Source organism: Alternaria alternata (genome assembly GCF_001642055.1).
Source record: "Alternaria alternata strain SRC1lrK2f unplaced genomic scaffold CC77scaffold_2, whole genome shotgun sequence".
In the NCBI taxonomy this organism is placed as follows: domain Eukaryota; kingdom Fungi; phylum Ascomycota; class Dothideomycetes; order Pleosporales; family Pleosporaceae; genus Alternaria; species Alternaria alternata.
Genome location: NW_017306191.1, coordinates 18,350 through 43,057, shown reverse-complemented (window position 1 = coordinate 43,057; position 24,708 = coordinate 18,350). Strand labels below are relative to the sequence as shown.

The following is a 24,708-nucleotide window of genomic DNA, read 5'->3' as shown; positions in this document are numbered from 1 at the left end:
CAGCAGAACTCGTAGGTATGACTCTGTGCTTCCCAGATTCGGAAATCGCTCAAATCTTTCACTCTTCGATGTCATGGCCGCTAAGCTTCCAGTGGCATACTACTGCTACCATACCGCACAGCACTGAGCTACGAGCTCTCAAGAGTCCGGTTCTTTATTCTAGTCAGCGCAGTCTATCAGCGGGCGTCCACTATAGAGATGATTGGTACTAACTCATTTCGGAGATGGCGTGAAGGTATGCTTGTTATCAAGGTATACCAGGGAACCTTTATACTTGTTCAGTTCTAGTTCTAGCCCAGGATAAAAGAGCGAGCCTGCACTTGAATGCTATGTCATGTTGTCCATTATCATTCGAACGAAATGAACATCGAGCTTTAGTTGTCGAAGAAGAACAAGCAGCTCCAGCCAGGATGTTAGGTACTGTCTATCATGGTCTTTATAACAATGATAATGGTGCTTCTCTAGCGTCTTCTGGACCCCTTCTTCGATCATCTCGTCGATATGCTGGAGGAATAATTCGATGTCGGGTGTCTTTGGGATATTTCCGGAGCATGTGAGACGGAATTCGGCTATCTCATACAATATCCACAGGCGCGGCTTGAAAGGTGGGTAAAAGTATGTGAAGCCAGTGTTGCGGATGATGCCTGACATAGTTCGCAAGCCATGGTAGAAGTACGTTTTTTCTGGTGGTGATCGTGGATGCTGAGGCATGCATGTCCAGTCCACCCAGATGTACGACCATGTTTGCGCTTCCAGTTCGGCTTGGTGAAGGCGTAAGGTCTCCCCATTTGGATCAGGATTGTCTTTCTCACGCCAGAAGTGGCTGACGAAAAAGCAATCTGTCCGCCAAACATAGCCGTTCATGGCAGGTATGAGAATATAGTCGTCCAGGGCATCACGGGACCACTTCCTGAAGCGGTTTTGCGACATGAAAGCACGTCGTGTTTGGAAGAACCAAAAAGTGGCCAATCTGGGACTCTCAGCAAGGAACTCGTCTAGGGAATCATACATGGTTAACAACTCCTCAATGAGGTCTTTGCGGACGGGCTGCCCATCGTGCCTGAGGTCGTTCCAAGCGGCGATACTCCGACTCACAAGAGAAGACCATGCGAGATCCTGAGTTGGTGTCACATCCGGGACAGTCACTAGTTCCGACATTGCGTGCAAAGTTGAAGTAAGTCTAGAAGTGAAAGTAGCGTTAGAGAGTGAGATATGTTACTCCAGAGATCTGGGCACCTTGGAAGCTACCAGAGCAGACCGGTCAAGCCATGACACATGTAACGGGCTGATTGGGCGAGGACTAGGCGCCGGAGCCCGCGAGGCTGGGGTTGCTGTACAAAGGATCACGTGACGAAATGCTTACATGAGCGTGGACAAGCCAACCCCCTGCTGTAGGCTGTCGTTATCGTTGTGATGCATACCTACTAAGCATTAGGTGTCAAGTGACTTATTCTTACAATCTTCCCTCCATTCAGGTAGGTTTGTGATTAAAATCATGGCAGCACTTTTGATTGGTGCATCTGATACGGAAGCGATCACGCACGAATCATTTCACAGACCAGCCCTACAGGTGAGGAGCAGGTCTGGACGATTTTCTCGGATCTCTTGACGTATATAGAAGCGATAGATGTATTGCGACAGATGAAAACGATGGTGGTTGCCTTGTAAATAGTGAGCTTGATTATCGGTATGAAGCAGGTGCACTCCCTTATCTGGAGAGAAGTCGTCTACTCGACTGTGATCTTCATGTTGATTGACAAATATTGACTGAGAGTCGACCTTAGTAAATATCTGAATAGGTAAAAGTAACTGCTACGCTATCTGCTGGCTGATATTACTGTGAAGTGAAGGGATCTATAAGTTCGTCTCACACGCCGGTTGGTTCGTTACAAAAGCATGTACATCATATCGTTAGTCCTGCTACAGCATCTTCCACATCTAGTGCTGATGTTCTTAAACCTGATACACTGTCAACTCTCGATATCTTCCTCAGCGCAACCTCCATCAACGCATCCTGCATGCCACCAAGCAGGCTAGCCGCCTGATCTCTGTCCCAATAGCTTTCGTTAAAGCAGACGCTGAGGACGAGTTGGCCCTCCCATGTCCAAGTGTGTACCATCATGCGCATCGTTAGGGTCTCGGCACCTAGCCAAAAGTCCTTGACTTTGACCAGTCCGTCGCCGATGTTCTTGGAGACCTGCTCATCTACTTCGCCAAGGAAAGCAAAGCGAGGCTGCAATTGTCCGTCCGACTCGCCTTTCTTGCCGTGGTTGGGACCGAACAGTGTCTCTTCGAGGCGCTTGTGGAAGAAGGGTGACGACGGCAAGTACGGTGCATAGCCGGCAGCATAGACGGGTGCGAGTTGAGAGTAATAGGAGTCGAAGTTGGTTTGCGGCGAGACGATGACCTCCGTAGTGATGACGCTGGTATAGCTCGTGGGCGAATTCTCAGGAGCTGCGCCTTCTGGAATCAGGGTGCGGAGGTTGGAGTGGAAAGAGGCCATGAAGCTTCGCGCTTCCTTTGTTTGTGCGAGTTTTGCAACGGAGCTGATGAGGGCGGCATGCAGAGCGATGTCAATGGCGAGAGCTGAAGTCTCGCAGCTATCGAAGACCGTCCTTGTATCCCGCTTGGAAAACTTGATAAAGTGCCGTTGAGTGTATCCTGGCCTCTGCGCTTTGATAGTGGGTGTCAGTTCTAGAGCTGGCTTGTGAGGCTCTAGTGCTGCGAGACGGCTTTCGGCTTGCGCTACAAGTTCTGGTGTTTCTTCGTGCCCGATACCAAGCGTCAACTCCATGCTCGGGGTCAAATTCTTGGCACACCCGCCAAAGACTAGGTTGGGGTTCATGTTGGCCAGAGACTCAACGAGGTGGTTGAGGCAGAAGATGGCGCCGCGGGCGTCGACACGGTAGTGGGGGGACCAGATCATGACTTCGGATGTGTCGGGAAGGAAGTAGCACATCATCTGTTCGTTCCTTGGAATCCGGCCCAGCAGTTCGTCAACGGTTTTGCCCTCAGCAACGGAGAATGTTGCCGAAACCCACAAAGCGATTGAAGGTTCGTCTCCGACGCGATAGATATATCGACCGTTATACGGGAAAGCGGCAATCTCCGGATGGTTGTAGCGAACTTGTTTCCAAGCAGTCCGGAGGTAGCCAGCAGGATCTTTGATGTCAGGATGGAACTCGAGTTTCGCTACTGCGTTCTTGGCCCAGTTGTCGCGGCCAACGGCGTTTGGAACATTTCGAGTAAGTATGTTTATCCTCTCGAGGTATGTTTGCGCGCGCTCCCAACGGCCTGGTCGGGTCTCTTTCCAAGTAGCGTCTGCCATGATTGCTGAGTAGAGAAGGAGCAGGAGTCAAGAGAGGAAGAACTGAAAAAAGTAGAGAAGAAGTAGGATAACTGAACAGTCCAAGGGAGAAGTGGATACCTGCAGTTAAAAGATATCGCCGAAGCCTGGGGTATTGTCTCACATATATAGTTAAGTGGGCCGCTACATGCGTGAAGTTCCAAGCTGGGCATGCCGAAGAAGTCCAGCCTCAGGTTCCTTTTCCGAAGCTGCCTAAGCACAATACCATGCCAAAGCAGCGGCATCATATCGGAGCATTGTTCCGGAAGCGCTAGTCATGGCGAAAAGGGTTTCTCACCGTTTATACCAGACTACCGAGTTCAGCTTGGCCTAAGACAACTTGGAAAGAGTCTTTTCCTGCAGCCACCAAATACACTCGCCCCAGGCACGACCTTTCAGTGGAAGCATCGCTCAGCGCTTGTGTGCGCGGGCGTACTTCGGGCTGTGAGCCTCGAGCATTGCGTGTTCTGGACGGGTCTGGGTCGTGGTGTTTCGATATATAGCCAAGGATGCGGATCGAGGCGAACGGCCCGCTGCACGCTACATCCGTAAAGCCCATCGCGTATCGCCGACGTCATAGTTGCTTTTTGTACACCTCCAAGGCTCTAAATCCATTCTTATAAGACCAAGATACTTAGCAATAATGTCTAAGCATGCACCATGTTTACGTTGAAGGTCGACCAGAATCCGGTCATACTTTCATAAGTAGATCAACCTAGACGTTGTTAGCGTATCTGCTTTAAACTCTAAGCCGCTGTTAGCACTAATAAACTGGTCTTTCCGTGCGATCTGTGGAAACCAAACTTGCGCGGCAGATCGTAGGTATAGGGGGGTTTGTACGCAAGGATTGTGACGATGAAGGTATTAGTAGTGCACCATCGAAGTATTACGTTTGTACATCAAGTCGGATGAGGCGTAACGCGCCACGCGCCGCCTGTCAACATTGTCCTACCCCTTGTCCAAGTACCTAGTATATGCAATCCGGAGTGACACACAAGTGAAAGATGGTGTAAAATCGAGGGTTCGCGACAGGGTCGAATCGGGACGATAAAAAACAGGAGTATGAGCAGGAATAGCCGTTGGGTCGGCTTGGGAGTTAGGGTACCAATTGAGTTCAACAGGCAATCTAGCGCGGGTCGATGCGGGTGGTGAGGCGTAAGATTTGACGTCATAGCGTTGAGACACAGCCTTGTCGATATCGATGGAGGTTGTGTTTCAGGGGAGCAACTAGGCGGTCAAATCAAGTATGCGAGTAACACTAACATAGTAAGCTGAAGGACATTCACAAATACAAGCCGTTTTCGACCATGGACCGAGTGCACTGTTATGCTCACGTGAGCGATTGCGATCGTGGGACGAATTCCCTAGAACTGAATCACTCAGAACGCGTCCATATGTTTCTAGCAATGGCGAGTGACTCGAAGAGAAGTGAGGAGCTATTTTGCGAGACAAAAGCAAAACAGGATTGGTGTCGATGCTCGTTGCGTCGCGCTTGTGGAGATGATCGGTGTTCTCGCTAGCTGGAGCTAAGCTCCCCGCACACGGTGCCAAGACTACCGGATGTGGGGACGAGTTCCGCGTGCCTCATTCGGCCTTAGCCGCATCGCCTCTGACTCTCTACTTCACATAAGCATCCTTCGTGACATTGCTACCTCCTCACCTACTCGTAATACCAACAACGCGCCGCTGTTGAAATGTCACACTCGATCTTAGATACAAGCTACGACAAGCAAAGTGGTAGCACTGCCGAATTCATGATGCATCACGACAATCGTGGAGAGCGACTATACTTGAAGGTAAATGCAACTACCAGCACCATCAGACTGTATCCTGCTCTTCTATGCAATCATAAATCGGATGATTTGCGCATACCAGATCAGGTTCCTTTTCAATTCTAGTACCTATTCCGCAGATTTACTGTACAGCAGCGTGAATTTACGAAGTCCAGCTTTAGGTGGCGCAAAGGACGTTGAACACGAATGCGAACATCCGCGCTATGTCAACGTACTAAGCAATATGCTCATCAAACGGGGAGGCCGCACGCGAACCCGATCAACGCTCAAAAGTCATTGCTTTTTCACGGGATCCCTCCCAGACGCCCTACAATGCCTACACCAGACTATATAATGCGCCCCTCGTTGCACCATTGAGAGTGGCGCCAATACTACAAGTGGGGCGAAAAACAATTACAGAACACCAAACGACATGTAACGGCGTTCTCATCGTCTACTTTCGTCCATCCCCCGTCGCACTTCGACCAAACCCACATTTATTTCGAACAGATTGCGACTAATAGCAGTCTAGATGCGCATGCTTGCGCTCTGATTGGTCAGATCAGGCAGCCGAGCGACATTGCAAGTGAACACTCGGCTCCTTGACCAACAGCCAGCCACCGTCTAGAGCAGAAACCACACACCTCTTTCCTACGATTTTCAAGCTTGTTGGCGGCCCACAACATGATATTGATGTCGTTTTCACGTCTGCACCATCTAGCCTGTCACTGCATCCCACATGTTGTATCATATCTTGTTCACGTCTGCTATACCTAGCACGTGCAACACAAATGGATCGGAGTTGGGTTGTGGCAGATGAGACTTGTAAGACCCAAACTTAACCAAGACTCTCGACTTTCCCGTAAACCTGGTCTCTCTAAGCATATTAGTTGCAGGCGCTGCGAACTACAATCCTAGTGCTATCACAAACTCCAAGCGCAAGATGATGCGCATCTCTCACTCCGTGCTATTGACAGCCCAAGGTATGATTTGTGGTATCTCCTTAGATTTACTACCTGGATTTCTGCACGCGGAATCTGTGTTGCTCCCCAATGACGACAAAGTTCGTTGCATTAACGATCAATCTGGAAATCTTGGCTATAGTAGAATTTTGACCCCCTCTTTGAATTTCTAAGCGCGCTGGAGTGTGCTGAAGTCACTGAACAGTGAGCTGAGATCTTGGCACGTTGTGGATACATGTAGGCGACACGTGCACGAATACGGTAGCGTGTGAAACAGCTTATGTTTGCCGTAATAAACAGTCGATGATCATCTTATGTCAAACAGTATGACTTCTATACAAGTCCTAATGTTTTCGTCCGCGATGTGCGCTGTCAAATTGCTACTTCGTGGAGTTGAAGCGGACGGTGGCTACCAAATCCCTGCCAGCCTCGCTAACAAGCCCCTACTAGCGGCGTGTTAGTCCCTCCTGTCCCTTGCTAGACTTCGCAAGAGTTTGTCCGGAGTCATTACCACCGGGTGTCATCCAGTGTCCCCGAGACCGACGTTAGAAAGTTCCGTCTTTGGTCCCTAGACTCCGTGTTATGGCATGATTCAGACTATTCTTCTATCTCAACCTCAGGCAGCGAAATGTACCCGGACGAATTACCACCAGGCGAGGGTCAAAGATTGGCGTATATAATAAAGATGTTCTATATATGTTTCTATGTCTATATTGCTGTGACACCTTCACCCTTCCCTCAGCACATCGTTCCCCGAAAGATCTAAAGATGTCGTCCACCACCACTGTCCTCATTACAGGCGCAAACCGCGGTTCGTCCGAATCTTCCTTCATTGAGAACTGCTTCCGGATACTAACGTTACATCTCTAGGCATTGGCCACGGTCTTGTAAGCGCATATCTTGGTCGCTCGAACACTACCGTTGTAGCCGCAGTTCGTAATGTCGCAACTGCTGAGTCTCTGAGGTCTTTGCCAAAATCTTCTGGTTCCCGACTTATTGTCATCGAGATTGATGTCGCATCTTCTGATTCCATCAGACGCGGTATTGAAGCTCTGACAGCGGAATACGAACTGGATAGCCTCGACATAGTCATCGCCAATGCGGGTATGGCAGTCAAGAGCGCCAAACTCATCGAGATGGCAACTCACGATATCCAACGCTTCGTCGACGTCAATGCGTATGGTCAGCTAGAGTTGTTCAGGGCCGTGCTTCCGTTGTTGCGTAGATCGAAGAAGGCCGCCAAGGGAAAGTTTATGTACATGTCCAGTATCGGTGGGAGCTTGACGACTATGGATAATATGCTTCCTGCAGCAGCATATGGCGCAAGCAAAGCGCTAGGCAATTTCTTTGTCAAATGGCTGTCCCTTGAGCAACAGCATGTCGTGATATGGGCCCAGCATCCTGGGTGAGCACATATACACGCTGATTCCGTTCTTATGCTGATCGAAATATAGTCTGGTAGCGACAGAAACGGCCAAAGCTGCACTCGAAGACATGAAATCTCAGGGTCCAGACTTGACAGCACTAGCCCTTCCAGTGGAACAAGTTTGCCAGAATTTGTTGCAATTGGTATGTAAAGCTTTGCACCTACTGCGCAGCTGCTAAGAAAGCTACAACAGACTGAAAATGCCACTTTGGAGACTACGCATGGGAAATTTCTGGGTCCCAATGGCGAGGAGCTACCATGGTAGAGTTCTGGCAGAGAAAGGCATGGTTTCAATGCCAGCATAAAGTCATTGAATTCCACGTCGGAACGTAGAATTGTTGTTCAATTCTAGATCCACGGATGTCAACATGATATTACTGTACTATGAAAATCACCGAAAGCCAATCCTTATGCTGCACTAGGACGTGATCACGTAGGCATACTGCTATTTGGCTGCCTCTACGACTAATAAGCACACTGCGCCTCGGACGAAACGGGTATAGCAAGCAGAAAAGCGCCGAAGAATACTGCCGAGACGTTCGACCGAAGTTTCGTCCATCCGTACCATGACTACATTCAAACGTCAAACTGCAGGGCTTGGCATGCGTGAGAGATTGTTTGATGATAGTGGCTTATCGATCTCGGGAGTGCAAACATCCGCCTGCCACGTGCCAAGCTAGTAATCGTGCCGGTGTCCGTATGTTCGTAGGCATCCAGATCGGCTAGCAGGACAGACAAGCCTAAGATATACGGAACCATATAACATCTATAGCCTTGGTGTCTTCCTACTTGGATTCATATTGTGGGAAGCACTAGAAGACGTTATTGAGGGGGTATATGAGGACGACTCGACGAGTTGGGCAAAAAGCCTTTTAGAGTGGTTTCCTGTACTGCGTTGCAAGATGGGCCAGAGGAATGAATAGATGGGGGCCTGGTGCCTTGATTTGGACTGTCATCGCATAGTAAAAGAGGACAACTTTATCAAAGAGGTTCTAGACCCACTCGAAGACATGGTAACTGCTTTATCTTGAGGAAGGGGATAAGAATAGCAAGAGACCAAACCGTCATGAATGGGCTTCGCATTTGTAAGCATCACCTGAGTTCTCTAATCAAAGCAAGGGAAGTCTTGCAAGTAGGCTAAAATTATCCACCGACGTAGGGCTAGACTTTGGGTAGCTCCGATTCAAACTGGGTTCGTTCCTTACAAGAAATAGGATATCGATAGACAACGTTCAGCACAAGAGCACACTATAGAAAATGACAAAGGCGGTGTTTCTAAGTGTCCGTATAGACGAAGGATCGATGAGCAATTAGTATGTGAGCTATGCCAAGATCGCAACGTTCTCCACACCTGTAGCTGTGCTACAGGAATAACATGAAGATAAGCAGCATCAGTAACTAATCCGAATAGCGAGATTCAATTCTGGATGCTAGGAAGACCTATCGAGTCGCTACAATGATGAATATTGGCGAAAGTTGTTCTGATGGCTGGGACTTGAGTCAACAGGCGGAACGCATGACTAGATTAGGCTACATCAGGTTCATGCCTGCTCACCATATCAGTTCTCCGTTTCCAAAGTTTGCAAAACAGCAAGCTCAACGTGCCATTTTTCAACAGCTCAAATGATCAGGAGCATCAAGCGCCTTCGCACCTATTCCTGTATCATCAATCAATCTCTAGCCACTCAAGTCGTCTCTATGCTTTGTCTTCCAGTCTTCCCAACGATATCTCTCGTGCTTATGCGCGCGCCTCGATGTTAGTGACATGATCACATCGTAGTGGCACGGGATAACACAAACTGGGCATCGAGCTTTAGCCACACTAAATCCATGATGTTAAGCTACTTGGAAGGGCACGCAGATGCGTATTGCGATCGTGGGTTCTTGACCGTGTGATATGATGCCTGAAATAGCTTGGAGCGGCAATAGCAATTGCATTCAGGAACCTTGACTTGCTGTTAGTAATCTTGAGCGGTGTACAGCGACAGAGCACTCGAGGAATCGCATGATTACCGATTAACTTTAAGAACACAGTAAGCGCTTCAATTTGCTAGCCGGATCTTTGCATCGCTATCTAGAGCCACGCTTGTGGGAACCCTCTTGCTACTCAACGGTGGAGAACTTAGGTCCATTGATGTCGAATCTCGTTCCATTTCTCCTGAAGTTTGGTGCGATACTCGCCCCAATAATATTCTGCCTCAGACTTAGTAAGCCTTGCCATACTGATTGCAAACGGGATAATCCTTTTCCCCCAAGTAATTTGGAAATATATCCCAATGTACTGCCCAAACACATCCCATGTCAGTCCAGTAGTACACGCGTCGTACACTAATCTGGCGAAGCCTACGACCATGAGAAGAATGTAGAACCGTTGTGCATCTCTCCCTAAAACGACATTTGGATCTTCAGTCCCAAGGGAGAGGTACCACTGCGCTACCATGAGAAGAGTTAAGAGCAATTGGAACCTGGACAAGAAAGTTCCCTTGAAAGTCATTCCTCCAGATCCCGCTAGTATGATCCAAAACAGGCCATCAAGGACAGGACCGAAGAGCATGATATGCCAATGAGCGACCAAAGCAGCATCTATACGATGCCGGAGATTTCTTTCCCCGAATCTAAAAGGCCAGCTTGGTTGTCCCTGATAGCTGAGTGGCTCAAGGAATCTTCTTTTCGCTACGTGTTGCAAGATAACACTTTGATAAAGATAGACCACTAGCGGCATGATGAACCACGCAGTTATAACGAAAGCTGGCCGAATACTACTGTTGATATGATGGACGTGCTGGTGATAAGACGCAGGTACAACGCTGTTGAGTTCTGGCCGAATATTACTAGTATAGGGTGATGCTTTAGTACGGGGTGCTATTGCAGCCCAGATACTATAATGTGCTGCAAAGACTGCAACTGGATTGAACCAGTATTTTCGAGAGAGGCGCTCGGGGGGTTCCAAAGAGGCGGTAAGTAATGGCCCCAAGTCGTCAGCATCTATCTGGCAGGTTAGTTGAACAATATTAGATTGCAAAAAGGAGCTAATGAACGGAGACTTTTGACTTACCATACAGTATGTCGACATAGTCTTTGATGCCTGGACAATCAGGACATGTACATCTGCATTCAAGCGTTGGGATTGATTCTAGAGCCTGCGTGTTTTCTGTGCATAGTCTCAGCTGGATTGGGCTACTATAGCGTGTAGTAATGCGTCCATCAGACTGACTCAGGACCAAGAGATGGCATCCGGGAGCGTAGTCAATGCGGCCACGACACATGGCCCACATCAAACCAGGATCATACATAAAGCAGTGCCCAAGTACCCTCTCTTGAGATTGATCGTCAATACTGCGCGGCGAGCCATCGACTAATCTGTCTATGGTGATGAACGTGCGGTTTGTGTATGCCGTAATGTGGCCTTTGATCTTACTGCACTGAGAGTCTAACACAAAGGTCGACATTGGAAGAAGAGGACCCTCAGTTGTATGCATGTAAGGAACCGCTTCTATTCCGTTGTTGTGAACCTGGAGACAATGCTCGCGAACCTGTAGATAATATTTCGCTACGAGGGGCTGTAAACATTTGTCGCCTCTTAACGAGGCCGGCACCCAACCATTCTGGAAAGATCGGGTTCGAAGCTCAGACATATCTAGCAGTCCGATCCAGTCTTCTGGGTCGTTTTCCTGGGCTGTGCCGCGCTGCAGCATTAGTGACGCAGCGTAAGGCTCGGAACCATGCGCACTCAATCTTCCTCGTAAGCGTGGTCCCGTGTTGAAAAGCAGCTCTATAGGCAACACACTCTGCTGTCGGATGATTAGGGCTACCCGTTCTTGTTCTGTCTTCCTCTTCAGTACCTCGTAAGCACTTACGCCCAGCAGATTAGCGAATATCGCAGGTGTATCAGCAGGTAGGCTCGAGACACGATCAAGAAGCTCATTCCAAACTCCAGCAAATCTGTCGCGCACTAGGAGATCCTTGAATCTTGGTTGTTCTGGCTTGAAGGGATCCCAGATGCTGAAAGACCGAACTGATACTGATGTCCAGATTTCACGCTGTACTGATGAATCGATTTGCCGTGCTACAGAGTCGGGATCTGGACCATAAAAGTGACGAAACCAACGGACAGGTATTGCGCATTGGGCCATGGCGAGCCGTGCAGCTTTGTGAGAGTATATGCCGTCTGAGAGAGCGTAGACGGTAGAGGGAGGCAAGCAGCCTTCCTGTAGGGTCCAGGATCGCGTTGTCCACCCGCAACACTGGATGTAAGCGAGCTTAGTCACGTGATTGGCCGCCATGGGTATCGTTCTCATCTCTGCGTCAAGGACAAGTGTGTGACTACTCGATGAGTAGACAATGCTCATCTTGTCGATAGCTTTTCTCCTGATGTCGCCGACTATAGGAACTCCTGAAGGCGTATCTTGTACTGGGATACACAATGTGTCCATCCAAAAGAGGGAATTCGTCGTCCTCTTGTTGAGTATGGACCCAGTCGGTCTGTCTTTGGCGATCTGTACAAAGTACTTTTGGAGCATATGAAGTTGACACGTGGGCAGACCATTCTCGAAGGCATTTCCCAGGCCATCAGCCCACACGTGAGAGATAGCGACATATTTCGAATACCTAGACAGCTGTTAGATTTTATCCCTTCAAAATATCCTTCACGTAAAGGTCGTGGTTAATAGACAGAGCTATACATACCATCGCTTGGTGTGAAGGCTGAGTGAAAGATTTCCATGCACGTCCTCTTCGATGGATATGAGTGGAATGTGGCCGCCTTGGATTATATTCGCTACTTCTACCGACGAGATGCTGATAGTTTGACATGTGCAAGTATTCGTAGCATGACAAGGTTTGGTATGACCAGGATCGGAGTTCCAGCCTTTACATGACTGTTTGGAGCAGCTCTCATGCAAAAGTCTTGCGCTTCCTGGTCGTGGAAGTTTGGCGAAGTGGTAAGCCGTCTGATAGCTAAACGTGGAAAGCACTTTATGTATCTGATGTAGACACCATCCGTTCTCTGTCATCTTGGCTTCGATAGCTCGACCCGCAGGGCTTAGCTGATCGCCTTGCCTATGGGCGATGTTGAACCAGTCTGAACCGATTGTAGTTCGGAGCCGGGAATTTTCGACGCGTATCCAATCGTAAGACCGGGATATGGTTCCAATTAGTACCTTGACCGATAAGAGTATCAAGTCAACAGAATCTCTCGAACTTGAATCCACGTTGAACTGCCTCTCGAACAGGTGAGCTGCTTCGTTTGCACGCCATAGTATTCTCTCATGCCGTTGTAGTATGTCCGCGCGCTCGTTTCTTGGTACTTCCAGTACGCTCAGCTGCAAACTGATAATTTTGGTTCGAACCTGCTCTGAGCTTACGACCCGGCTATGATGCTTTCCAGGAACCGACAAGTCGTATACTTTGATGGCAGTGTTGCAAAGAACCGCGAGGAGTCCGAAATAAAGCCAATCTTGGATGAACGTAGCTATAGCCCCCTGCACGCTGGAGACGTTCATTCCAGCATCGGGATACCGTAAGGGAGATCTCTGGTCGTGGTACCACATCCATATGTCATTGTCATCGCCGGGTCGTATATCTGTCGAAGTGACAAGGGGCACCTCCACACCTTCTCCGCCAAAAGGTGATTCGACAAAGTCCATGCGAGAAGCAGAAAAAAGATAGTGTCTAGGTAACAGGATCGAATGTCTTTGCGAAACATCAGATGCTTACTCTGGGGCAGCAGTTCTTTACAAAGGATGAAGGTAGCCACGCGGCCGACATGGCTTGGCCAGGGGCGCCTGCTGCGCCTCAAATCTCCGGTCAAGGTGAGAGCACCCTTGGAATGGGATGAAAGTAGGCACGTGTCTAACTTGGCCTAGTGTGACGCCCTGCTGCGCCTGCATTAGCGCGATTTAGTACCCCAGAGGCAAGCCGGTCAAACAGGCGAGTCAGTTACTCGCTCTGCTCAGGCCCTAAGCATGATGTTCACGATTTTCAGAAAGTAACGTTTGTTTGGTATATGACGAGGAATCTGCGAAGTTGTGAAGGGCGTTGCGACGCGCACAGCGTGGTTGACCGTAGTCGCTGACTTCGTTATGGTATAGTGTCCCCCATCGGTGAAGATCAATCTCACCAGCGGAACAAAGCACGTGTGAGTATCACCCAGCCCAGGTAGAATTGCAGATCAGTCGCTTGCAGTATTTGGGGGCGAAGATGCAAGGTCCAGATCAGCGCGGGGTAAGAGCAGACTGGTAAGTGGTCCACGCACGGTGCCTTCCAGCTCAAGCTCACCATCATACTAACATAGATCTCATGACAGACACGCAAGGGTATTGCAATACCGGTCGGGCTCACACAGACCTGCGCATTCGACCACTGAAAAGATGTGATTGCGACATACAGATTAAGAAACTTTCGACGTGTTGCGTAAGCAATACAAATCGCAATGGTCGGCATGTTATGTCCTGTTGCGCATCTGCTAAGCGATGCGCTCTGGCCCTCTCGTCATCGCAATTCCGATGCGAATGTCATCAGCAGCAGCTATGCTTGCCATGGCTTTCGCGTATCAAGGACGCGAGCTGACTGCAAAATGCTCGGCTCATCCTACACATGCCTCTCTAATGTCGAAATCGTCTCATAGGCATCGGTACAGAATCCAAAGCGTAATACACGGCATGTATCTCTAGGTACATTGCTGGGCTTTGTCGGATGTTCAGAATGTACCAAGTTTCTTCGTACTCACTTAGAGATTGATAGCATTAGGTACATGGAACCCGTTCGGTAGAACCCTCAATACCATGGTATACGATTCTTGAGCTCTCGAATTTTCTGATTTGAAAGAGCCCGCTCGTCTGGATTGCATAGTGACAAAGCCATTTCAAACAAGCCCCAATCTCTCGCACCCGGATTTTCGACCTTAATGTTCCGGCGAAATCTTCCTGGAAGGTTATTCACCTCCGCCAGGGTACTTTTGGAGTAACAAGCCAAATGCACTATCCTGAGTTCGCGGCCCATCTCTGGACTCAGCGCTTGTCGGGCAGTGTCCATCGCTGCCAATCCTTCGTACATCATATAGTCGGCCGTCAAGTCCTCGAACTCCCCTCCTCGCCTAGGAAGCACTCCATAAGGATCTTCCAAAAGCCGAATGCGAATTTCACAGGTCTTCCAAATCGCCATTCTCCTCAGAGTTTGTCTCACAAACCTATGCAGGCTTTCGGGCCTACACTTTGTCGGGGTCTCGAAAGCTTCTTCGTGTCTACCAGAAATATGCTGAGGCAGATACGTCAAAACCTCAGATAAGTCCCCCTCCCTGTCCAGGCTGTCCTGTGTCTCCTGCTTACTCCCTTGCTTCCAATGGAAAGAGACATGAGGCAGATACGTATCGTTGTACCAAGATGCGAGTCCGAGGCTTATATTCTCAATCTCGTTACCGAGCTTTTGAAGCCCACCTAGATTTGTGTGCAATCGTTTGCCGGCTTGATAGAAGCTACGTGAGAGCGCGATGTATACAGGGGCTATCTGTTTGTGCGTCGGGCCGAGAACGATTTTGGGCAGAAACGAATCATTGACCTTCTGTATCTGTTTCTGTACCGAGGGATGCTTCACATCCTCGTATATAGTCTTGTTGACTCGAAGCAGTGAGGTTGGCATCTGATATATCTTCCAGCTGCAAATCAAGGGCTCGGAGAAAACGGGCTCGTAAGCGATTTCCGGCAGATAGCTGTAGATTTCCCAGCGCAATTCGTTCGGCAAGTCCATGAACGGGAAGCCACCTGCTTCTCGCATCGTGACTGTGGAATGGTCGTTCATTTGGGTGGGGGCGCACGTCGTAGGGCCCGACTTCCTTCAGCGCTGTTCGTATTAGTGAACGCTTTCGCTCGAGATGATTTGGGATGAAAATATTTGTATATCTGAGAGTGAAAAGTCCAGGCAAGGTTTTATAGGCTTTGGAACTTCATTCTGTGGATGACTGATCAAGGTTGGGGTTCCATGGTGTTGCATAAGGGTGCTCTGTGGTTGCTATCCACTGCAACTCGTGGTACCACAATGACTGTTGAAAAACGAACCAATTGTGTTTCCGGGAACACATATCAAAAATACGCACAAAAACATTCAAAGAACGAAGAATCTCGAACACACGGATTGAAATCGCATCTGTGGTTGGTCCAAAGCCTTTGTGCGCCAGCCTGTGCGTAAATCACGTCAGGTCCAGATCGAAGAACAGGGAAGGAAGTCTTGACTGCGACCGAGGCAACAAGGATCATATGGCCAGTCTCGCACATAGTTTTACGGCCGGGCAGGAGGATATGCTCTCATTATTAGCATCGAGTGGCACCAGCGAATTTCGATTAACATCAAATCTGTCAAAGTCATGCATTTCGAAGCGATGAAGGCGAGTACCCTTAGGCTGCCGTTTCTGTCAACTCTGTCCGCTCATCCACTGTCAAATCACTTCTCGCTTTAGGTACATCTCCCCAGAGCGATACTAGTGCCACACTCACGGCTGATGCAGCAACCCCAAACCAGAACGTGTACTTGTAACTGCTCGCGAGTCCACGTCTTTCCATGGTAGTCACTTGTATCAAATCGGTGACCTCAAGCGTCAACGCGACTCCAAGTTGCAACACAGAGTTGAGCAACCCTCCCGCTAAACCTTGTTGCGTCCGTGGGAGTTTCGTTGTGATGAAAACTGACATCAGGATTGTCGGAAGGTCGATACCGATTGAACTGCAGATCGTGGCAGGAAATATCCACGCCCAGTAATTCCAGCTCTCGAGCGGAACGTTGGCAAGAAGAAGTTGTGATGCCAAAGCGCCAAGGGTGCCGATTATCATTAAGATCCGTCCCGGAACAAGGTGCAGAATGAAACCCTCTATGACACTAAGAACTATCCCCGCCACACCGAGAGGTACGTACCAAACGGCTATTTTCAAAGGTGAAATGGACCATATGTTCTGGAAGAACAGTGTCCCATATACGGAGAAAATCCCCCAGCAGCCATAGAGAATGAGTATAGAAAGAAGCAGTGGGGCCATTGAAGGGATGGTCAGGATCGAAGCGGGTAGAAGAGATTGAGATGCTACTCTGGCTTCGATGTAAACGGCAAGCAGGAGAGACGCAATGCCTAGAACGAAGCAGACGGGAATGTATGCCGTCCGCCACCCCTGCGGAGCATGTGCTGATTGGGTGATAGAGAATACAGTGAGAACAAGTCCAGCTGCGATAGAAGTCGCACCGAGATAGTCCATCTCAAACCCAGGTGTGCGACCTTGCCGTATAGATGCATGAGGAATGGAGAAAACTGAGGCTACCAGTGCGGTTGTAGTCAAGATTGCACCTATCCAGAAGTAGTGACCCCAGTGCAAGAATTCGCCAACGACACCTGCAAGAAGAATACCCCCGAAGAATCCGAGAACGCCTGATGTGCCGTAGATCGCGAATACAAGATTCTTGCGAGGACCTGGACGATACTGCGACCCCAAGAGCATGATGCCTGTTGGAAGTGCAGCAGCAGAACCAAGGCCCTGGAGGGTCCGACAAATATCGAGCATGATTGGATTGATGCTAAAACCTCCGACTATGCTCCACGCTAGGAGCCAAGTGAGGCCTCCCACATAGACAGGAAATCCAGCCCACATATCGCCCAGACGGCCAAAAATGAGCAGGGTGCTGGCGATCGCTAGGGAGAACGCACTGGCTGGCCACACAGCAACCGCCTGTGGGATATCCAGTTGTCTGATCAAGGTAGGGAGGATGAGCGTGAAGCCCGAAACAAAATATTCCGTCATGAACTGAGACATGATGATACTGTAGACGAAAGCTGCTTCGTGCCAGTTGCTCGAGAATGCCTGTGGTCGCTCATTACCAAGCCTCTTGATTCGTGCTTCAAGGGTTTGTTCCATCTGAAGTTGCATTGTTCCAGACTGGTCGGTGACGGAGCAAGTAGGCGAAGTATTGTTGTCGACTCGGAAATTGTTGGTGTTGTCGCTATCCATAGTTTGGGGGATGGAGTAATCCAGTTGAAGGCCTTCTCTGCAGTGTTTTTGCCGTGCTTACTGGATGGAATTGGAGAGGAGAAGTTTTGCACTAAATGGCCGTGTCTCGAGGGTGCAGGATAGTCATGCGGTTATTTGCGCGTCGAGATTATGGCGTCAATGATCGATAGTGCCGTCGGCTTTATGGTAGGACGCGTAGGCCAGATAGCAATCGAGATGAGGAAATCATAGGTTCAAGCTTTAGAAACATAATCTACCTTTTATCTGTGTGTTTCTCTAGATGGCGGGTCTAAGTGCTTCGTGTAACATGGACCGAACTCAACATCTTGGCTGCCTTTTTGGGGTTGGTATTTTCAATTGCTCTACTAGGGTCGTTATCCATGCTGAATAATAGCAAAGATCACGACTAAGGCTTAGTATGGTTGACCGCTGTCCAGGAATCATGAGATGTGCTTGCCTTGGTGCTTGTTGCTACAAAAGACTTGAGTCTACATTGAGACATTTTGGATCTCGGGTTCATGGCGTCAGTCAAGTCCATACGACCTGATATCAAGAGACCTTCGAGGAAAATCACTGGCACTTGAGCGATCGTGCTTAGCGGCCTTCCGCTGTCAACTGGACAGCTCTGAACTTACGGTTTGATCGACATTGTACTGACGCTGATACTCCAAAATTAATCACTAGGCTAGCTTGGGATAGGTAAGATAATGTAAGTTACCTGAACAACGGTCTAGTGTCTTGGCTGCGTTATCTGGTTTAGCGCTTTCCGATCTTTGCTTTGCAAATCACGACTCGTTATTGCTGAAGCCGACGTCCGTGTACAGCGCGCACCCCGCTCGCCCTTCTGGGACGACGTTGGTTCCTTGTACGTAAATCATCATTGCTATTTCAGCATTACACATGTCAAACGCATCTGAAGGTCACTTGGCGACCTCTTCCCTCGATTTCACTTACATAGCACCCCAATCTTCGGCACTATCAAGCGATCTTGCATTCTCGCAAAAGACCAATAGTGAGTCTGCTCTCACAGCAAAGCAGCGAGCACTCGAATTGCTGAACATTGCCATTGGTCAAATGGAACCGAAGGATTTGTATGGCATCTTGGCAACTGTTCTGCTCTTCGTCCAATTTGAAATCATGGATTCAGGACGGAACGAATGGAGAAATCACATTCGTGGTGCGAGAGTTCTTATTGACATGGCCAGCAGATCAGAGAACAGCGCTGCACAGCCTATCTCTTCGTTGAGGCGTTGTTTGATCTCGAACCACTTGGTGTATGTCAAACTATAAAGACCCAGTCTGCTGTGACTAATTAACGCCAACCTAGATACGACATCATCGGAGCAACGTTTGCCTCCTATGAGGGCACAGTGCCGAACGATACGTTTTCGAATGGTACACTTTCCTTGCTGCGGGACAATGAAGGAAATCATTGCTCGTCATTCCCGATGCCACTGTTGCATCTCCTACAGAATGGAGTTTGACTTTCGGATAGCTCGGAACCTTTCACAGACCCCGAACTTTGCACCATCAGAGACAATCAAGCGCATCTGCTACTGGAGTCCGCAAGATCATTCAATCCACAAGCATGGGCAGCCAATGTTCAGGTACACTCTCCCCACCCCGATCTTGCGGTGCGCACTCACATCGCTTCTGCGCACCAAGCCGCAACTTGTATCTACTTAACTCGTCTCTTGTTGAAAGATTCGCCTAATCTCCAGTTACTCCAAGATCTGGAAAACTTGGTACTCAAGATCCAAATTCACCTCTCGAACATATCACCGCACGATCCGGTCATTGCCGCGACTGCATGGCCATCCTTCATCGCTGGAGCTGAAGCCCATGAAGATGCGACGGAATGCTGGGCACAGAACCAACTCCAGAATATCTGGGCAGTTCAACCGTGGGGGTTGATCAAAGGAGCACTAGCCGTTCTGCGAATGATATGGGCAAGACGAAGGCAGTATAGATATTGCGAGGATACCTACACATCGGACGATAAGGAAGAGAACGAAAATTGGATCGCATACATGAAGATTGGGGCCGACTGGCTCATATTGTAACGAGCGTCGAGTCATGATCCGTAGATATTACTAATCAATAGAATTTTAATACAGGAGTCGAGAATGATACTAGTCGACAAGAGTCAAGCTGACTCTACAACAGTTCCTGCGACCTCCAAAACTATCTAGAGTAACACAAACTAACCTCATGGAATCAGCACCCCGCAAACTCTCGATTACAGTCCGTGTGAGGTGCATATGAGGCGCACGTATCATGCTGTGAGCATCTCCCACCATTATCCGCCGTTAGCGGCACCTTCTCATGTGAAGCTATGATGAATGTGCCTCGGTAAGAATGCCAGTCACTTTTACGTGACTCTTGGGGAAGCTCAACTGGGTGACTGCCGCTTTAGCAGCTTACACCCTAGTATGACCTACATTCCCATGAAAGTGAAGTTAGCCCAGTAAGTCCTGGAGTACTCAGCTGTACGTCGTATGCGCTTCGGCTGCCATGTACCCCGAAGGCGTTGCGTACTCAGGCGGCGGCTGTTCCCACACCTGATCATAACTCGGGGGTATCATCGGCACAGGCTCGTCTTGATCATCTCGGTCATGCTGCCCAGTCACTGTCCGAGACGTGGTTAAAGGACAAACGATGGTGTACGCCATCTCATCCATCTTCCTGTTTACCAGATTACCCGATGCTTCGTCAAACACGTCTTCTCCGATACGCAGCCAAATGTGCAGTTCACACTCAAGATAGACTGCAAACCTCCTCTGTAGCTCATTCAGGTCGCTATTGGATTCGTCAAGGATGGTATGTAAGATGTGTCCGCCTGCTACTGAAAGTGCAGTGCTGGCGTCAAGGGAGAGATCTTTTGGTCCCGAGACGGTGAGTGGAACCGAGAATCCGGAGCTATCGGAATGCATGCTAATGGGTGTATTTCCAGGCCGCGTAAACGGGTATCTGAGCTTCAATTTCTCTCTCCCGGTTGCGAGTTTGCGCCTCTTCAGGATGCGTTGCACGCTGGACATGGGCAGGTGACCGGTCGCATCCGGGCAGCCGGTAACAATCACAGCGGTCTCCTCCAGTACCCAGCGGATTTCGCGGGGCACGAGCCAGCGCGTTTCGGTGACGCGCATAGAATTTGTGATAGGCAAATTGAGGCCATTGAGCTGCAATTTCGTTGCGATTGTGGTATTCTTGGAGCTGAAGGTAGGGGGACCGAAGCTGGCGCGCACAGCGAAGGATGTGTCTGGGAAATACACTGTTCGTGATGGTTCCAGCCGTATCGGCTTAACAGTTTTGCGGTTGATGCGCAGATCCTGGCTTGTCTGCAAGACCTTTCCATCCGGCAGAATGCAAGTTGCGAAGATAGCATAGGAGATGTTGACGGATGGAAGCATTGCTGTCGCAGGAAGGTATGACGGAATAGGCAGGCTGAACTCGCACTTCACTGTCTTTGATCCAGAGCTCTCTTGCGGTGGACCAACGGAACAAACACATAACTTCTCAGCAGTCTCGTAGTCGAATTGCTCCCGTTTTTGCTCTTTCTGCGATCCTATGAGGCCAAGCTCGCCCATCAGCTTCCTTGAGGCACTATCAGGTTTCATCTTTTTGCCCTTCTCTAATCGTCCAACTCTTGCAAGCGCGATTTGAAAATCGCATTGTGTTGGCACATTGCTGAATGACAGCGTTCCGTGAAGGAGGGAATCTGATGCGCCGTCCGCGGAGATGACGATGGTGTAATCAACCGGAACCTGTAGCGCAAGTTTCGGTTTGCCCATACCGTTGATTTGAACCTGAGGTTGGTCTATTGCCCAGGATTGACATGGACTCGCACATTTGGGGAAAAGGATTGATCTCGCGAGCGAGATTCAGTCCTTCCTCAACTCAACAAGCGAGAATGTGAGTGTTGCATATGCCTCGGGCGCCTTCCGGGCCGCTTCCGCAAGAGGCAGCCAAGACTCACTGACTATGCTCCTTAGGACTAGCGTCAGCCATCCCAATCAGATATGCACCCTCCAGCGCTCGACGAGCCACGCTATCTATCTTATTTAATAGTAGCTAACTCTCAAGTTGCGGCGAGGAGCTTACCAATGCTTAAGATTGATACTACAAACAACGTCTAGGTATGTTCTCGATTCCAGCCAAGAAGGTTGAAGCCATACATCAAGGTACGGGTCATGTAGTGGATATTCTGAACGCAGAACGAGATACTGAGGTGAGTAAGTCCTGACTTGTGATGGAAGGAATTCACGGTCAGATACTATACGAGGCTAGCACTACCGTACACAATGAGTTGTAAGCACCAAGACTACATTCCGTGCGTTCGTTCCACTTCCCTAGTGCTTCTTCGCATCCTTTTCCCTCCTCTTTTCTTCAATCAGCGCATTGAGCCTGGAGAACGATGTGAATCCTTCAATAAAACACGTTCCCACCCACTTCCACCATACAGCGTCCATGAACGTGCATCCGTGTTTAGCCAGTTTCCTCGCCATGATGACTACTTCGACAGCGTGGATGGGCAACATACACACGAAGACGGTCCAGCCAATTCGAGCAACAAAGCTTGCAAAGCCTGGTACGAGATATAACATGTTATCATAGAGGAGAGAGCCAGGCTGCCAGTTCGCCTGTCGTGGTAGCAAAACCATGGCCAACACACACTGCGTGAAGTTCCACAGATGCGCAGGGTGCGTGTACGCTGGGACAAATTTCGTGATAGGTATGTCGCTTCGTCCCAGTGTCTGGAGAGCATCCTTGTCCAGTTGTACAAGTCGCTCGCGGGCCTCGCGCATAGCCTTCATGGGTGGATCGAAGGCGATGACGGCTTGTTGACCGTCACAGCTGAAGACCATTTGATTTAGATCAATATCGACCATCTGCGCCGAGCGGCTGTGGAACATGGATTTGGAAGCGTAGGCCTCGACATATCGGCGAATCTGCGGTCAATATCAGGATCGAAATTCGGGCTTGACATCAGTGTTACCTGGGTGTGAGTGGCGCATACGGAGTCGTGGTGGTCTGCATTCATGTGCTTTATGATTCGCTGCTTGGCGGCCACGTCTGCGGCTGCGGAGTCTGGGGTAGTCATGTTGGCGATTTTGACGGTCTGATCAAGTGCGCTCGAAGTTCAGTCACTTGTTCGCTAACCGAAGTGTTGGAGGTGCTGTAGACCCAAACGCCATACGGTGACTGCGAGATCGGCGCTTGTCGGCCCGGCGGTCGTCGGGGAAGAACTGGCGCGCCCCGCGATTGCGTCTTCCCAACGATGGTTAGCACAACGCTCATGATATTGAATCCGTCGTGGAGTTCTCTCGAGGTTGCGCTACCTGAGGACTATTGTGCGCGCTACAAAGGCGCATTGGAAGTCTCACGCCAACACTAAGCGACCATTCCCGCACCCCATGGGTCAACGTTCCGCCTGGCCTACCGTTGGGCCTCGGATCTTGCCAGCTCCATGTTCCGAGCTACGAGACGTCCCAAAGCGTTGATGTCAAGCGCGTTTGGCTGACGCGTTGCTCAATCCATCGCTTCTATACTTGGTGAGCGCGCCAATGACGAGCAAGCATGGCAGAGGCAAAAGAGCTTGCAACGCATCGGGCTGGACGCAACAGCCAGACCGGCGCAAGCACGAATTCAGGCCTAAAAGAATCCGGTTGGCAGCGCGCAGGGATGGGGTCAAGTTTTGGGACGACTCGTGGTGGGGTGGATGTGGGTGCCACATGGTGCGTCAGACTGCATGACGGGTGGCTCGAGCTGGCAGGGGTAGCAGGTACCTTGAAGCTCCAAACCGGTTCCTGTTCCCAAGCCGCTTTTCTCTTATTAACGAATTGCGCCGTGGCCCTAGGCTTCTAACAATTTCCGAAGCACATTCAATTCGGCACATACACACGCCAGTACTCTAACTTGCACTCCCATTCCTCCACCCCAAGAACCCACACAGCAAGCAACAATGGCGGACACAGTCGAGGAGAGCAAGCAGTCTATCTCGGGAGAGGGAAACGCAGATGCCAACGCCTCGGTAGGCGCAAAGGGCAGCGCGGAATCATCGAGTAAGAAAACCGAAAGGAAGACGCCGAAGAAGCTGGGCGGAAAGAAGCCTCAACAGCAGCCCACTCCTGACGCCACTCCTGCCCCCGAAAGCGATGGCGAAGGGAAAGCTGAGAACGAGGACGCAGAATCCAAGAAGCAAAGCAACGGCGGCGACGCCGACAACGAATCCGACGCGGAACCCCAACAAGAGAAGAGCAAGTCGCAATCGAGACGCCGCCAGTCGCGTGGCCGTGGCCGACGAGGCGCAGACTCCGGTGCCGAATCTGATGCGCGATCCGATGTCTCGCAGTCTGGAGGCCGTCGCAACCGCCAGCGCCAAAAGAAGGGCGGCAAGGGCGGAGGCCCCCTAGACGACATCACCGAGAACGTGCCCGGAGCCGACGCCCTCAGTGGAGCCGGCGACATGGTCCAAAACACTGCTGGTAACGCCGTCAACTCGGTCGGTGACACTGCTGGAAAGGCCCTTGGTGGTCTCACTGGCGGCGGCGGCGGTGAAGAGGAGGGCGGAAAGGACGGAGGTGAACAGCTGAGACTGCGATTGGAGCTCAACCTCGACATTGAGATTCAGTTGAAGGCCAAGATTCACGGTGATCTTACGCTTGGATTGCTGTAAGTTGATTCTTCTTGTTTTCCGTACGTTTGGAGCGCAATGCTAACTCTTTGATAGTAACTAGATGTCGCACGAGGACGAATGCACGAAACGCATCGAATGTTATAATGGGATATCACCGTCGGCGTTTGCTTTGGAGTTTTGCATGTAGTGTCATGACATATATTGTAGTGCATACAACACAACAAATAACTTGCATCAACACAGTTTTCAACCCGTCGTGTTTGTTTTGATCGTGAAAGTCCCACGCAATGCGCGTTGGTGCTCATTGCAGTGTCGCATTCTTGGTATGACGTTTACCGAGCATTACTCCTGGTTATATCAGGACCAGGTTGTGTAATAATAGCTCTAAAGGGCCGAGAACGTTGTAACGTCAAGTGCTATCGCAAGATGTACGGACTTGAAAACATCAATTGCTGTGCTCTAGAAATCTCATGAGCCGAGTATTGCACAGCTGCCACGAGCTAGATCGCGTGAGCGGGCGAGAGCAGCCCCGCGATAAGCGACTAACGGTCAGCCTAGCCGCTCTTGCAGCCAGGAAACCGGCTA

At 49.9% G+C, this 24,708-nt stretch overlaps 10 protein-coding genes across 10 annotated transcripts; 2 read left to right on the top strand and 8 right to left on the bottom strand.

The window, feature by feature from the left end:
• Nucleotides 1-20: 20 nt before the first annotated feature.
• Nucleotides 21-1,198, bottom strand: CC77DRAFT_1015941 (hypothetical protein). Its single transcript, XM_018524127.1, has 2 exons — nucleotides 214-1,198; nucleotides 21-164 (listed from the first exon to the last, which is right to left on the bottom strand). The coding sequence occupies exon 1, from the start codon at nucleotides 1,156-1,158 to the stop codon at nucleotides 328-330; it is 831 nt and encodes a 276-aa protein (XP_018390322.1). The 5' UTR covers nucleotides 1,159-1,198; the 3' UTR covers nucleotides 21-164; nucleotides 214-327.
• Nucleotides 1,199-1,421: 223 nt separating this feature from the next.
• On the bottom strand, nucleotides 1,422-3,423 carry CC77DRAFT_289286 (hypothetical protein). Its single transcript, XM_018531077.1, has one exon. It carries the CDS (start codon nucleotides 3,326-3,328, stop codon nucleotides 1,904-1,906), a length of 1,425 nt encoding a protein of 474 aa, XP_018390321.1. The 5' UTR covers nucleotides 3,329-3,423; the 3' UTR covers nucleotides 1,422-1,903.
• Nucleotides 3,424-6,848: 3,425 nt separating this feature from the next.
• Nucleotides 6,849-7,779, top strand: CC77DRAFT_1090532 (NAD(P)-binding protein; the record flags this gene model as incomplete). Its single annotated transcript, XM_018529521.1, has 4 exons — nucleotides 6,849-6,891; nucleotides 6,951-7,485; nucleotides 7,535-7,649; nucleotides 7,700-7,779. 4 exons carry the CDS (start codon nucleotides 6,849-6,851, stop codon nucleotides 7,769-7,771), a joined length of 765 nt encoding a protein of 254 aa, XP_018390320.1. The 3' UTR covers nucleotides 7,772-7,779.
• Nucleotides 7,780-9,543: 1,764 nt separating this feature from the next.
• Nucleotides 9,544-13,266, bottom strand: CC77DRAFT_1015938 (hypothetical protein). Its single transcript, XM_018524126.1, has 3 exons — nucleotides 12,193-13,266; nucleotides 10,562-12,114; nucleotides 9,544-10,491 (listed from the first exon to the last, which is right to left on the bottom strand). Exons 1-3 carry the CDS (start codon nucleotides 13,149-13,151, stop codon nucleotides 9,629-9,631), a joined length of 3,375 nt encoding a protein of 1,124 aa, XP_018390319.1. The 5' UTR covers nucleotides 13,152-13,266; the 3' UTR covers nucleotides 9,544-9,628.
• A 1,014-nt stretch (nucleotides 13,267-14,280) lies between these two features.
• Nucleotides 14,281-15,300, bottom strand: CC77DRAFT_1004591 (hypothetical protein; the record flags this gene model as incomplete). Its single annotated transcript, XM_018523277.1, has 1 exon — nucleotides 14,281-15,300. The coding sequence occupies one exon, from the start codon at nucleotides 15,298-15,300 to the stop codon at nucleotides 14,281-14,283; it is 1,020 nt and encodes a 339-aa protein (XP_018390318.1).
• A 593-nt stretch (nucleotides 15,301-15,893) lies between these two features.
• Nucleotides 15,894-17,486, bottom strand: CC77DRAFT_926503 (drug resistance protein; the record flags this gene model as incomplete). The annotated part of the gene is made up of 1 exon (XM_018533932.1): nucleotides 15,894-17,486. One exon carries the CDS (start codon nucleotides 17,484-17,486, stop codon nucleotides 15,894-15,896), a length of 1,593 nt encoding a protein of 530 aa, XP_018390317.1.
• A 2,391-nt stretch (nucleotides 17,487-19,877) lies between these two features.
• CC77DRAFT_289005 (hypothetical protein) lies at nucleotides 19,878-21,490 on the bottom strand. The gene has a single exon (XM_018531075.1). The coding sequence runs from the start codon at nucleotides 21,275-21,277 to the stop codon at nucleotides 19,970-19,972; it is 1,308 nt and encodes a 435-aa protein (XP_018390316.1). The 5' UTR covers nucleotides 21,278-21,490; the 3' UTR covers nucleotides 19,878-19,969.
• A 345-nt stretch (nucleotides 21,491-21,835) lies between these two features.
• CC77DRAFT_926830 (integral membrane protein-like protein) lies at nucleotides 21,836-22,587 on the bottom strand (the record flags this gene model as incomplete). Its single annotated transcript, XM_018533954.1, has 2 exons — nucleotides 21,836-22,435; nucleotides 22,504-22,587. The coding sequence occupies 2 exons, from the start codon at nucleotides 22,585-22,587 to the stop codon at nucleotides 21,836-21,838; spliced, it is 684 nt and encodes a 227-aa protein (XP_018390315.1).
• Nucleotides 22,504-23,536, bottom strand: CC77DRAFT_1037226 (hypothetical protein). Its single transcript, XM_018527051.1, has 2 exons — nucleotides 22,826-23,536; nucleotides 22,504-22,754 (listed from the first exon to the last, which is right to left on the bottom strand). Exon 1 carries the CDS (start codon nucleotides 23,218-23,220, stop codon nucleotides 22,990-22,992), a length of 231 nt encoding a protein of 76 aa, XP_018390314.1. The 5' UTR covers nucleotides 23,221-23,536; the 3' UTR covers nucleotides 22,504-22,754; nucleotides 22,826-22,989.
• CC77DRAFT_289044 (hypothetical protein) lies at nucleotides 23,335-24,636 on the top strand. The gene has a single exon (XM_018531076.1). The coding sequence runs from the start codon at nucleotides 23,449-23,451 to the stop codon at nucleotides 24,160-24,162; it is 714 nt and encodes a 237-aa protein (XP_018390313.1). The 5' UTR covers nucleotides 23,335-23,448; the 3' UTR covers nucleotides 24,163-24,636.
• The last annotated feature ends 72 nt before the right edge of the window (nucleotides 24,637-24,708 follow it).

Bases quoted from the DNA above. Each gene is read 5' to 3' on its own strand.
- CC77DRAFT_1015941 (XM_018524127.1), bottom strand. From the start codon at position 1,158: ATGTCGGAACTAGTGACTGTCCCGGATGTGACACCAACTCAGGATCTC.
- CC77DRAFT_289286 (XM_018531077.1), bottom strand. From the start codon at position 3,328: ATGGCAGACGCTACTTGGAAAGAGACCCGACCAGGCCGTTGGGAGCGC.
- CC77DRAFT_1015938 (XM_018524126.1), bottom strand. From the start codon at position 13,151: ATGGACTTTGTCGAATCACCTTTTGGCGGAGAAGGTGTGGAGGTGCCC. The intron at 12,115-12,192 runs GTATGTATAGCT...ACAGCTGTCTAG, and splicing joins AGCCTTCACACCAAGCGATG to GTATTCGAAATATGTCGCTA. The intron at 10,492-10,561 runs GTAAGTCAAAAG...CCTGCCAGATAG, and splicing joins CTATGTCGACATACTGTATG to ATGCTGACGACTTGGGGCCA.
- CC77DRAFT_289005 (XM_018531075.1), bottom strand. From the start codon at position 21,277: ATGGGCAAACCGAAACTTGCGCTACAGGTTCCGGTTGATTACACCATC.
- CC77DRAFT_1037226 (XM_018527051.1), bottom strand. From the start codon at position 23,220: ATGTGGCACCCACATCCACCCCACCACGAGTCGTCCCAAAACTTGACC.
- CC77DRAFT_289044 (XM_018531076.1), top strand. From the start codon at position 23,449: ATGGCGGACACAGTCGAGGAGAGCAAGCAGTCTATCTCGGGAGAGGGA.